At 39.4% G+C, this 12,972-nt stretch overlaps 1 protein-coding gene across 1 annotated transcript; it reads right to left on the bottom strand.

The window, feature by feature from the left end:
* Positions 1-258: 258 nt before the first annotated feature.
* On the bottom strand, positions 259-7,419 carry LOC117421235 (UDP-glucuronosyltransferase 3A1-like). Its single transcript, XM_059006522.1, has 3 exons — positions 7,278-7,419; positions 704-805; positions 259-395 (listed from the first exon to the last, which is right to left on the bottom strand). The coding sequence occupies exons 1-3, from the start codon at positions 7,366-7,368 to the stop codon at positions 259-261; spliced, it is 330 nt and encodes a 109-aa protein (XP_058862505.1). The 5' UTR covers positions 7,369-7,419.
* Between the last annotated feature and the right edge of the window lie 5,553 nt (positions 7,420-12,972).

Raw genomic sequence — 12,972 nt, 5'->3', positions numbered from 1 at the left:
AGAATATGTCGGCTTCCTCACCCAATCAGTCAAGACCACTAGCAAGATGTGGAAAACGAAAGGTTGTTTTACAGTGATAGTCTATTGCAGACAAATATCAATCTTGCCGTACAGTGCAAGTTATTATTAGTATTATTATTATTACTAGTAGTAGCAGTATTAGTATTATTGTTATTGTAAATATAAAAACCCACTTGCTTTACATTATCTAAAATAGTGACACAAATGTTCAGGAATACACAATTCTGTTTTTTTCTTCTAATAAAACTTATGCCTGCCCTGTAGAAATTCTTTCTGTTTTTCGAAAAACCACTTGTTGTATTCCTTGATATATTCCTCACTGACAGACCATTGCGTAATCTGGTAACTGTTTGGTCGACCCACGTAGTTTAATCCTATAAATAAGAAGGCAAATAAGAAAAAGTAGTGCTGATCTTTTGTTAATACACATAAAAACTATTTTAATGACAAAGTTGTTACGTTTAAGAAATATCCTGTTTGTTCTTGTATACCATAAAACAGGAAAAGGAACTCGATACCCTATACTGTTTACATTTTATGGTTTCCTAATTAATAGTTAGTGAGTACTAGTATCATTATGAGTTTTTTCACCCATTATGTGTTTATATTTTTGTATAGTAGTTGTTAACACAAATAGACTTGATGATAAGTTTATAGATGCCAATTGATATGTAGTGTTTACCTTTAATAATGGGGGTTCCCATCTGCAGTAGCATTCGCACCTTGTGTCCCCTCTCGTGGAAGGTATGTGAGATCTCATCCAGCAGCATGTAATGACTACCTCCTTCAAGGCAAAACAAACTGATCAGCTATCAAGAAAAATGGCGAATATTTTATACTTCACAGTAACACAAGTAAAAACAGTAGACACAACTGCTGTAGCAAAATTGTTACACAACTACATTATTGGGAGATTAGTGTATGAATGATGCCATGAACAATTAACTTTATTCACCACTTGTTTAGGGGAATGTAAACCAGTCAGAATCTAATAAAATATCCACCAGTCTTCTGTAACATTCCCACGTCTCCACAGTGTTTGTTTCAGCTGCTGATAAACTGACAGTTGTGTTGGTTTTGCGATTTGTCCCAGTTGTCCACAAGGATCATGGCAGGGGTCATTGACTAAAACTCATTCATCTTGGGCCACATGAGCCACAGGAAGTTCCCAAGCAGGAAGCAGAGCCTCAAGAGGCCCTGTCCCAGTGCTGGGAGAGGCAAGTACAGACTGCAGTTCAGCTGTAACGTACTGAACTACACTGTGACTACAATACAAGATCACTACAGCAGCTCTCCCATTTAATATTTGGTTACGTTGAACAACAACAATACAGTATTACATAACTATGGTTCTGTTTGGAGAAAATGACTCTTAAAAAGTTGACTGTGCTATGATACATCAATAGAGCATCGTAGTAAAGCACACTGAAAGTATGGTAAACACCAGCTTGGCAAAGCAAAGAGAAGGACATGTAAAAATAATATGTGATATCTTGTAACAATTGTAAGTCGCCCTGGATAAAGGCATCTTCTAATAAATCAATAAGAAAAATAATAACTGGCTTGGTGTAAAGAAAAAATTCACATTTATTATATATATATATATAACTTGAGAACATCAATACTTATCATGTTTTTTAATGAAAAAACAAAGGTGCTTTTTTAATAGCTAAAAGCCCATCAGGATTATAGTTTAGTGCATTGTTGGCTGTGTGGTCCAGTGGTTAAAGTAAAGGGCTTATAACAAGGAAGTCCCTGGTTCAAATCCCACCTCAGCCACTGACTCACTGTGTGACCCTGAGCGAGTCACTTAACCTCCTTGTGCTATGTCTTTCAGGTGAGACGTAGTTGTAAGCGACTCTGCAGCTGATGCATAGTTCATACACCCTAGTCTCTGTAAGTCGCCTTGGATAAAGGCGTCTGCTAAATAAACAAATAATAATAATTATTGCTAGGTGGGATTCATGCTAAGCCATTTCCTATTCAAGTTTTTTTAAGCTTCTGTTTCCCTGTTGTCTTTGCAGCAACAAAAGCGAAAGAGACATATACACATGGATAATGAGCAGTCAGCTTATAATTGAATTCCCTGTTTGAACAGATGTACTCGCTCACTGTTGAATTCATGCTTTGCTGTGTTTGTGATGTTTTTCATAAATGGGAAAAAGTTTGACTGGGTCTGACTGTGTGCCAATCGTGGGGTTGGTCAGTAACCAACACATTAGGTTATACTATGTTTATCTGGCTCCTTTTCAAACCATTATTCAAAATTATTTATTTTAAAAGGACCATGTACTGTGTTTTAACGTCAAAGGTTCATAAATATCTTGAGCTGGACAGCAAACTCACTGATTTTCCTTTAAAAATAATATGGACTATTGGTTCACTAAATCTGTATTTTAATGTATAAACCTATTGGTTCACTAAATCTGTCTTTTAATGTATCTATCTGGACAAAAAAAAAACAAAAAACTGTGATATGTATCTCACATCAAATCACTGATTTAATTTACAAATGGCTAGCTTTAGCACTGTTTTCACACCTTCTATGATTATTATGTAGTGAAATGTTCATTTTCAATGTTTTTAAGAAAGTCTCTTATTAGTTTCATGACCACTCAAGCATATGCAGTATCTAGCTTGAGTGTGTGCTGCTGCTGATGTTGCACAGAACAGAGAACAGCAAACTCCAATGACAGAGGGAGGGAGACAAGCTCTTATTGAACACACTGAAACAAAAGACCTCCGATGCCTCCTTGTGAAGTGTAGTGGATAGTTACTACATTGGTATAGCCACATCCAATTCATTGGTTTCTTTGAAAATAAACAGAGTTGATCATTATCTGTTAGAATACCACTATAAATGTTAATGTCAACAGACATCTTTAATACTATTTCTAAAAGATAATATTTAAGTTTGGTAAAAATCCTTATAACCAATACAATATACATTTAAACCTTACATTGTATCATTTATCCATCACAGAAGGAATCCTACAAACACAGACAATATTTGAGAAGAGCTTGCATATCATATTAGCTTTCTGTTCAGATTCCTGATCTAGATGATTTTCGCTCCGGCTGTGTGCTAGTGGGGTAATTACCTGCTTCAGCTGGCAGCATGCTTTACTTCCAAAAACCTGAGAGAACAGGTGATAAGTATTATCCAGAATCCCTTAGACCAGGTCTACGGCTCCAGATGCTGATGTCAATCTGTGTCTTTCTGCTTGTATATCTAACAGGCTGGCACACACACATTAGCATCTTATGTGAACCACCACAGCGCTGGGTCTTTATACTTGGCAGGGAGGTGGACTTGAGTGCCACAAGCTCCAAACAAAACAGAGGGTGCTGCCTGCAACTGATTAGACTGGATAACAATCATTAGCAGAAGCAGAAGCAGGAAGTTTGGGCCTTGGAATTCTCCTGGCACATTAACTCTGATTGTATCAGTTGTGCTCTTTATGAACCCAGCATGTACCCTAAAACAATTTATACTTTTTATTTTATATTTTATATATACTTCTCTTATGGTAAACTGAGGCTGTGTGGTCCAGTGATTAAAGAAAGGGCTTATAACCAGAAGGTTCCCAGTTCAAATCCCACCTCAGCCACTAACTCATTGTGTGATCATGAGCAAGTCACTTAACCTCCTTGTGCTCCATCTTTTGGGTGAGATGTAATTGTAAGTGACTCTGCACCTGATGCATAGTTCACACACCCTAGTCTCTGTAAGTCGCCTTGAATAAAGGTGTCTGCTAAATAAATAATAATAAACTTATGGTGTCCCCCTGGCTTTTATTCCAACTGTGACCTAAATTATTTAATTGGACCAATTATTACCAATTATTGGTCTAATGAAGTAATTTAGGGCACAGTTGAAACAAAAACCAGGAGGGACACCAGCCCTCCAGGAACATGGGTTCCCCACCCCTGCCTTAAAGCATAAAACTGCAGTTTCCCACCCATGCATCTGGAATAGGATTATTTTGCAACACTCTTCTTTGCTTTATATTTCCATGCACTGTTTTTGACCTGAGGACAAGTATTTATTAATGACTTTATTTTTAGTAAAAACCTTGAAACCTGCTGGCTACTACTTCTGTCACTCTTTAAGCCAGTTACACCCTTGCAATAGTGGACAGTTCTGAATGTCATCTACAATTTGATTTATTGCTCATCATGATTAATACTTTCTAATTGGGCAATGCACCTTTAATTAGGTTTAACTATATTACTATTGCATTACAATAGTTGTGGACTACAAAAACGGTAGCAACATATTTATAATGAAAACTGTAACATAGTATTAGCAGCAGTTAAAAAAAAAAAAAACTCTTAGAATGTAAAACAGACACAGATAAACAATCCTTTTTTTTTTCTTTTGCTGTGATCTCACAAACTATTCCTGGTCCAAAACAGGAATATAAATAAACACATTCATTTTACAATGAAGGTTCATCCAACGTACAAACAGCTCATGTGAAAAATTGTGAGTTTATTATATTTTACATTATACATATGTGTATATCTATAGTAGTATTTAAATATTTAAATATCAAACTGACCGATTTATCTGCTAAAATAGAAAGTTTTGGTATTCTGTAATTCATTAAGTACCAAATACATTTTTCATTGAAAAAAGTCAGAACATAAGCTATATTTATGTAATTTGATGCATTACATTTAGACTTAACATGTGTGGGTCGTCACTGAAAAATACTGAGGCGGACACAGAGCATTGGGTGTTGACACGCCGCACAGATGCATAGATTTCATTAGTGCTGACACTAGGGTACCAGGAATGGTAGCCCTAGTGTCACATTTAATAAAGAAAAAGCTAAAAATAAAGGTTTGCCACACAAATGGCGGACGCTAGTCCTACTAAAAGAAACGTCCCACTCCAGGAACCTTGCACTCTACACAAATCCTTTCTACAATGTTTGGGATAAACATCCCCTAAACTGACCTACTTCTATGCTCCCGGAGTCCTGGCATTCTCACAGTGACTCCTGCCTGTTCAAACAGCATTTTCAAACAGCCTCGGCTAGGTAATGCCTTCACAAGTACCGTCTTGCAGTGGAAGGGTTTTGTGTGGTTAATCCTGCAGAGCAGACACTCTCCTCCTTGATGTCAACAAAGCGGCCCTCTATGTAGCATGACGCTGCAGTCGCTTCGAGCTGTGGTGCAGTTGCCTTTTGAGCTTTACACAGCCTCCCTGAGACACACCTCTCAGCACCGGGTGAGCCTACATGCTCAATTAGTTCCTTAGCAACGCGTCTCCTGTTGCGCGTCCCAGCTGCTTCCATAAAGGCACACATGCACCCAAGAACCAACGACAGGGTCTCCCTGTCACATATCCTCCCCCTCAGAATGGCAACACTGGTCTGTTCGATACCTGCGGCTGGTTCCTCTTCTGTTTGGGGTTGGGTCCGCGGCCGCTTTCAGCGCCATCTCAAAGGGCCTGAGAAATGGCAACAGGGGACCCGGCCTGCAGCCAGTCTATCCTGTCTTGTCTCAACAGGACCAGTGACGTCCCACTTCTGACACCATATGTAACAGGGGGATTTGTTACGTGTGTGGGTCATCACTGAACAATACTGAGGCATTGGGTGTTGACATGCCACACAGATTTAATTAACACAGGTGCTGACACTAGGGTAAAAGCAATGGTAGCCCTAGTGTCACATTTAACAAAATGGAACGTCCCGCACCAGGAACCTACTACTGTACGCAAACCCTCTCTACACTGTTTGGGATCAACCTCCCCTATGACCTACTTCTGGGCTCCCAGAGTCGCCGTGAGAATACCCTAGTGTCAGCACTTGTGTTAATTAAATCTGTGCGCCTGTGTGGTGTGGCAACACCCAATGCTCTGTGTCTGCCTCAATATTGTTCAGTGACGACACACACTTGTAACACTTCACCCTGTTACAATGCCTAATAAAAACGCTCCAAAAAATTACAAAGTAGCCTGTCCTCAAATGAGGACAATGGAACTTAATGGGTTAATGAGATAATACTAATTAATATCAGAATATTATGTCCTAAAGCAATATATTTATTTTAGCTATTTTATTTTTCTGAAAGTACGGTCCATATTATTATTATCTTTGCAGTAACATCCACGCGTCAGCCAAGTGCATACATTTAAAACATTTTGCTTTGCGCATGCTTCTAGTATTCAGTAAGTGTTTTTTATTAATCAAACAGGAAATAGTAAACATTCATACAATTCCACAGGTTTGCAGCTATAATTATTCTTCGTAAATCATTGGGGCCCGTTCTTACTACAGTTGTTTGTTTCAACTGTTTTTGTTCAGATTACTACTATATTTATTTCATTTTGTTTCTGTAATTTAAAAGAAAAACATCTTATCCCTGAAATGTATTCAAGCACTGGTAAGAAATCTAAGCAACCCTACAGTATACTTATTAGTACTGTACAGGTAAAGAATTTCTGAAACAAACAAATACAAAACTGCCCAAATGATTCATACGTCATACTACAAACATTGTAACATATTTTCAAGAAATATATAAATAAAATAAAATGCTCCAGAATATTACATGTTTGCAGTCTGAAAGCTATAAGAAGGGCATGCCAAAGTTCTGGTCAAGCATAAATGCAAAACAATACAGTAATAATACAATGTACTGGTAATTTAAGTTTTTTAGTCAACTGCACTGCTCAGTTTGAATGTGTTGGACATTATTTGAAATAAGGTAAATATGTAAAATCATCCCTATGCAACACATGTATGCATTTTATTTTCAGGATATCTGTAAGCTGAATAGATATCAGATGTTATTTCATGTTATGAACATGTTGCATGACCAAAGGCATATATTTTCCTGAACATAAGTTTATTAAAAAAAACTTTGAAATACTTTAAATTAACTTAATCTGTAATGAATGCACTGACTACAGTTTTTTACAGCCCTCAACACTTTGATATTATTTTCAGTACCACATCCTATCCCCCAGCACCTAGAAATCCCAAACATGCAAATACTGCCAACAAGTCTTGCTGGTTCACAATATAACTACAGATCTTAAACAAAAAAACATTCCAAAAAAAAACAAACCAAAAAAGTGTAGCGTAGACTTGTACCAGCATGTTAAAACTACCTGCAATATGTTTGATTTCTGTAACATCACACATGACTTTCTTTGTAACACTATTTACTGTAGAAGAGTCAGTTAGCTCCTTTGTTTCACTTAATAGACTTTCTTATTTACCATCCCTGTAACTTACCTATTAAGCACACAGTCAGGATCTTTGCAGACTCTGAAGGAATGGATTGCTCCAGGAAAAGAAGGACAAGAACCAAAGCTTTGCTGGCCATCTCAGAGCTTTATAGAGAGGTGAGGAAGTGTGTGTTTCTGACAGTTTGATCTCCAGCGCACACTGAGCTGAGGAAATGTTGTGTATGTGTGGAAGAGAGGAGGGGGGGGGGAGTGCTCAGGCCTGACCATTGACAAACCCTCCAATCATAAAAGCAAAATACAGCAATTATGGGTAAACTGAAAAAAAAGGGGAAAAAACTCTTCAATAAGCCTCTGGTTAAACCTGCTTTAAATAAACTTTAAATACAGCAAACATATATCAGCTGCTTATATACCAAAAATGAAATTGTACAGACTGAAACCTTTACGACTATCATAGAACATAAAGGTATGTACTGTAAGTGCACATTATAAAATGGCTTGGATAAATTAAATGCCACGATTGGCTGAACAAGATCACATGACCGTGCATTAAGAATTGACTGCACGGCTATTATTATTATTATTATTATTATTTATTTCTTAGCAGACGCCCTTATCCAGGGCGACTTACAATCGTAAGCAAATACATTTCAAGTGTTACAATACAAGTAATACAATAAGAGCAAGAAATACAATAACTTTTGTTCAAGTGTGACAAACCACAATTCAATAATACAGAAGATAATAGTGATAGTTACATCAGGATATGATTAAATAGTGATAGTTACATCAGGATATGATTAAATACAAAATACTACAGGTTAAACACTTGGCAGATTACAGTATTCTGAAGTACAGGATTAAATGCAGTAAAATAGGGGGCAGATAAGAGCAAAATAAAGCACATTTAAATGAAGGCTGATAGTGTCCCAGGATACAAACAGAGGAGTTCTACAGGTGCTGTTTGAAGAGGTGAGTCTTAAGGAGGCGCCGGAATGTGGTCAGGGACTGGGCAGTCCTGACATCTGTAGGAAGGTCATTCCACCACTGCGGAGCAAGGGTGGAGAAGAAGCGGGCTCTGGAGGCAGGGGAGCGTAGCGGAGGTAGAGCCAGTCTTCTAGTGCAGGCGGAGCGGAGAGGTCGAGTGGGGGTGTAGGGAGAGATGAGGGTCTGGAGGTAGCTGGGTGCAGTCTGGTCAAGGCATCTGTAGGCTAGTACAAGAGTCTTGAACTGGATGCGAGCGGTGATCGGGAGCCAGTGGAGCGATCGCTTGGGGCGAATCCCCTCTGAAGATCAAAGCGTGTCTGGATCAACAGTTTAAAAAGAAAACTCTCGCTGCCTGTGACAGAGAGCGAATGAATCCAAGTCAACAATCTCCCTTCCCAGGAACGGTGTGCCCCGGACTGGATGGTTTAACAGTTCATACCAGGGTCAGTCGGAAGTCGGACATCCAAAACAGGATGAAACCATAATACTAGAAGTCAGCGCCTTACTGCGGTAAGTGATGTGTCAGTCATGGATTGGAGGAGACATGATTTCACTCACTACCAAAGGGGGCGTGACTGAAGGTATATCAGGGAATGTGGCTGAGCGATCTGGTCCTTGTGTTATGGTTACGCATATTGCTGCTGTAGAAAGAGTGCAAAGAAGAGCGACCAGAATTCTCCTGGGTTTAAAAGACATGTCGTATGCAGACAGGCTAAAAGAATTCAATCTATACAGTCTTGAACAAAGAAGACTACGTGGTGATCTGATTCAAGCATTCAAAATTCTAAAAGGTATTGACAATGTCGACCCAGGGGACTTTTTCGACCTGAAAAAAGAAACAAGCACCAGGGGTCACAAATGGAGATTAGATAAAAGGGCATTCAGAACAGAAAATAGGAGGCACTTTATTACACAGAGAATTGTGAGGGTCTGGAACCAACTCCCCAGTAATGTTGTTGAAGCTGACACCCTGGGATCCTTCAAAAAGCTGCTTGATGAGATTCTGGGATCAATAAGCTACTGACAGCCAAACAAGCAAGATGGGCCGAATGGCCTCCTCTCGTTTGTAAACTTTCTTATGTTCTTATGTTCTTATGTACTGTGTAGAAAGACGTGAGTTTTTTTGTGTGTTATTTGCCAGTCTTGTGTTCTGTGTTATTTTTCATTTGTAGAAGGCTAACTAATCCGGGTGCTGTTGCTAAAAGCCAGCACCCATCCCGAATCACTCTACACCATTGTTGTCACGAATAACCTATATGGAATCACCACTTGCACTTGGAGCACTCACTGTTGGACTTGTGATCGTGTGTGTTTAAAAGTGTGTGTCTGCTTCTATTATTATTTTGGGACTGAACCCCATGACAAACCTGAGCGATACACATCGTTGTGTAGAGCCAGGTATTATTATTTCTCAGCAAATAAAGAGCTGCTTTTTCACCGTAAACTGTCTATCATTCCTGAGCACCGCATCATCACTGCACCTGTGCACTACAAACCACTTTGCCACACCCTATACTGCTAGATCTGCTGCTAGGGTCACCAGAATGACTTTCAGCCAAAAAGTGTTTCATATTCCAAACCATACTAACCTTGTAGCTTGAAATAAGGGGACAATACACTATTTTCAAATACATTCTTTTCCACTTCAGCTTTATTTATTGCAATAATTCATATTTTCACAAACATATTTACTCCAATTCATCATATGTTCTGAAAGTAAAAGAACACCAATTACTAATCCAAAATGAATCAGAAACAATTTAAGACTATGTACTAGTACACACTTACATGTAATGAAAAATAGATCCCAATAACAGGTACTGTATAGTTTTCCAATCTGTCACATCGCCTCTGTTTTGCCTCTAGTGTATATGGTCATGTCTCCCAATGAAAGATCGCATCGAGTCTGGTGTGTGGCGGCCTTTATGGTTTAGCTGTTGGATGGATCATTCTGTTTCAGAGACATATTCAAACATGTTTAAAAATTATTTGGAGAAGAATGTAAATATCAAGTAACGGCGACAGTATGGTGGAGGGTAAATAAAAATAATTGAAGCAGGTATTTAAAAAAAAAAAAAACCCTGCCTGGGAAGTATTTATTGTAGGTATCCTGCTATATAAATGGTTGAGCAGCCTCAACTCAACTATAAAGCAAGTACTTCAACAAGGTTGGGATGAGTTGGGCATACCCCAGTAATGGAGCTGCTTAGCTTTCCATTTATTTTCATAAAAGTTTTCCATAGAGCAAGGTTGCCCATTCCACTCCAAACCTATAAAAGTTTCCAATAGTAAAAGCATAGATAAAGCAAACAAGCATTGTAAAAGCCCACAGAAGAATGATAACGCATATTAAAAAACATGGAAAACTACTATAGTAAATATATAGTATAGCCATAAGAAAAGCATGACAAACCATGCAATTACCATGCAAAATGATCATGGTAAACTTTTATAAGGGAGGTGCAAAAGGTGAAATTAAATACAGTACACCCTCGCCCTTCATTATAACAAACCTTTGGCTATAACGAACCTGGCCCCAGGACCCCAAATAAAAAAACAAAGAAAAAGATAATATAAACACACACTGTCCGCATCCTGGTCTCTACGCATGGGATGCCACCTCCGCATTTAAGTCTTTTGTCTTAATAAAAACTGTGCGCTGTGTAACTATGCCTCCAAAATGAAAATCATTTTATGATTCTGTGCTGCGAGTGACACACATGCAAGATAAATCATGTTACTTTCATTTTAGATTAAAAACTACTTTTGTTTTTACAGTTTTGTATGTGCAAAACTGTAAAGGATGTCCTTTTGGAAGTCACACAGTCATGACTGTAGAGTCGATTTTCAAGTGCATGTAAACCAAGCCAATGTGGTAGGTTGTTGGTGTCACCTCTGAGATTACATTTATTGTATACCACATGCCCTTAATACTTCTGGCTGGGGTGCACTGTCTCACACCCTGAACATATATCACTATTTTATTAACTGATTATATTGCCCCTATAAACAAAATACAATCCCCTCAATAAATCCCAATTATTTTTGTTTCTGTACTTAAGTTCTCCTGGACTGGGTTCTCTCAATGTCACTCCAATAGTCCTGGCCCCTGCCTGCTGCAATGTCGCTCCTCACTTGGTTTAATGTTGCTGCGATCCTGGGCATTCCTGGGTTGTTGCAGGAAAGGTGCGGTATGCTGGCTGCAGCAGCAAATACTCTCCTTTTTAATGTTATTGCTCCACAACCCACTGGCTGGTCCATCGTCGCCACCTGGGAAGGGGACAAACAAAGCACGGCCCTGAGTGTGGTTGCAATTATCACTGTAAGGTAGCTTTTCTCAAACGCTTCACCCCTTTAAGTAGCTAAAGTACCCCATGCAGCAGGCTTTCTGGCACAGCCTGCTACTTAACTTCTGAGGGCTTTAGGCAGGCTTGAGCCTGCGGACTTCCAAATTCTTCTCCTGCCAGGTCCGTGTCTGCTGCTCCCCTGGTTCACTGTAGCCTTTCCCAGTGAGCTTCTGAAACACAACTGTGCACTTGTTGGTTAAATTCAATGCCCCTGTACCCTACGTGTGCACAGCGCAATTTGTAATCCTCTTAAGGCAAATAGAACAACACTGGTTACTTTACCGCACCAATGCTTCTTTCCCAGATAAGTATTTTCACTGCTCCAGTAGTTCAATTCCAACTGCAGCTGGTTCTCTTCTCTTCTCTTCTCTTCTCTTCTCTTCTCTTCTCTTCTCTTCTCTTCTCTTCTCTTCTCTTCTCTTCTCTTGTCTCTCCAGTCCTCTGCTTCCTCTTCCTGGTCACCACCTTTTCCTGTTCCTGTGTCAGCCTTTTATAGTCTTCCCCCTACAGGGCTCTGTGCACACAATTAACCAGATACGGGGCTGTGTGCAAACTCTTAAGTGCACTCGTCCCCTTTTATGTCCACCCCATTAAATGCTATAACCAGACACACATTGCAAATCAGCCTGTTAATTTAACCTGTCACAAGTTTTTATTTATTTTTACAGTCAGTTGTGACAGTTACGTACCTTGTCTTTTCTTAAATTACTGCCAGGTGGATGAGACTGGTTAAAGTCGGGCTGAAAAGTTTCATGGTGACGTTGCAAGTTTGCTTTCTTTAACACAGACATGGTCTTTTGACACAGCAACCTCTGGGTGGGTGGATGTGTTCATCACCTGCAACATTAAGGCACATTTTGACAGGATGTAAGGTGGGTCTTAGCCAAGGACGGTTTACTTGGCGCCATGACCAGGTGCTGCGATGTTTGACCTTAGAATTGGAAGACAAGCGGAACATGACCAATAAATTGCCACCAGTTCCATCAAAGCATTACACACAAAAGACAATATTCCTCTGTTCAGGAGAGCAACCACCAAGAAAAGGTGTTAAAACCAAGCCTCGCCCAGGACAACTGGAAGCTGCTGGAGACTGGGAAATGCTGGCAGATGTTGGTTAACGGCTTATTCTTCCACCTTAGATTGCCACCACTAACCTTAGACTAGACATTGTCTTGTGGTCTGGATCAGCATGCCTTGTTCATCTGGTAGAGTTAACAGTGCCATGGGAGGATGCTGTGGATGAGGTGTATGAGAGGAAGAAACTTCGGTATGCTCAACTAACTGCTGAAGCGGAACAGCGAGGAAATATATTAATTTAAAAGTCATGAGGGATACAAATTGACTGTCTAAGGGCCACATGTTGAGTAGATTTGCCATAGACAGATGTTCACTTGTTTGTACTGTACC

This window comes from Acipenser ruthenus, chromosome 1 (genome assembly GCF_902713425.1).
Source record: "Acipenser ruthenus chromosome 1, fAciRut3.2 maternal haplotype, whole genome shotgun sequence".
Classification (NCBI taxonomy): Eukaryota; Metazoa; Chordata; class Actinopteri; order Acipenseriformes; family Acipenseridae; genus Acipenser; species Acipenser ruthenus.
This window is presented reverse-complemented; position numbering and strand designations above follow the sequence as displayed.

What these genes read in the sequence shown, in the direction of transcription:
- LOC117421235 (XM_059006522.1), bottom strand. Translation starts at nt 7,368, where the DNA reads ATGGCCAGCAAAGCTTTGGTTCTTGTCCTTCTTTTCCTGGAGCAATCC. An exon ending in CCTGACTGTGTGCTTAATAG is followed by an intron (nt 806 to 7,277) that starts GTAAGTTACAGG and finishes TTTGCCTTGAAG; the next exon opens with GAGGTAGTCATTACATGCTG. An exon ending in GGGAACCCCCATTATTAAAG is followed by an intron (nt 396 to 703) that starts GTAAACACTACA and finishes TCTTATTTATAG; the next exon opens with GATTAAACTACGTGGGTCGA.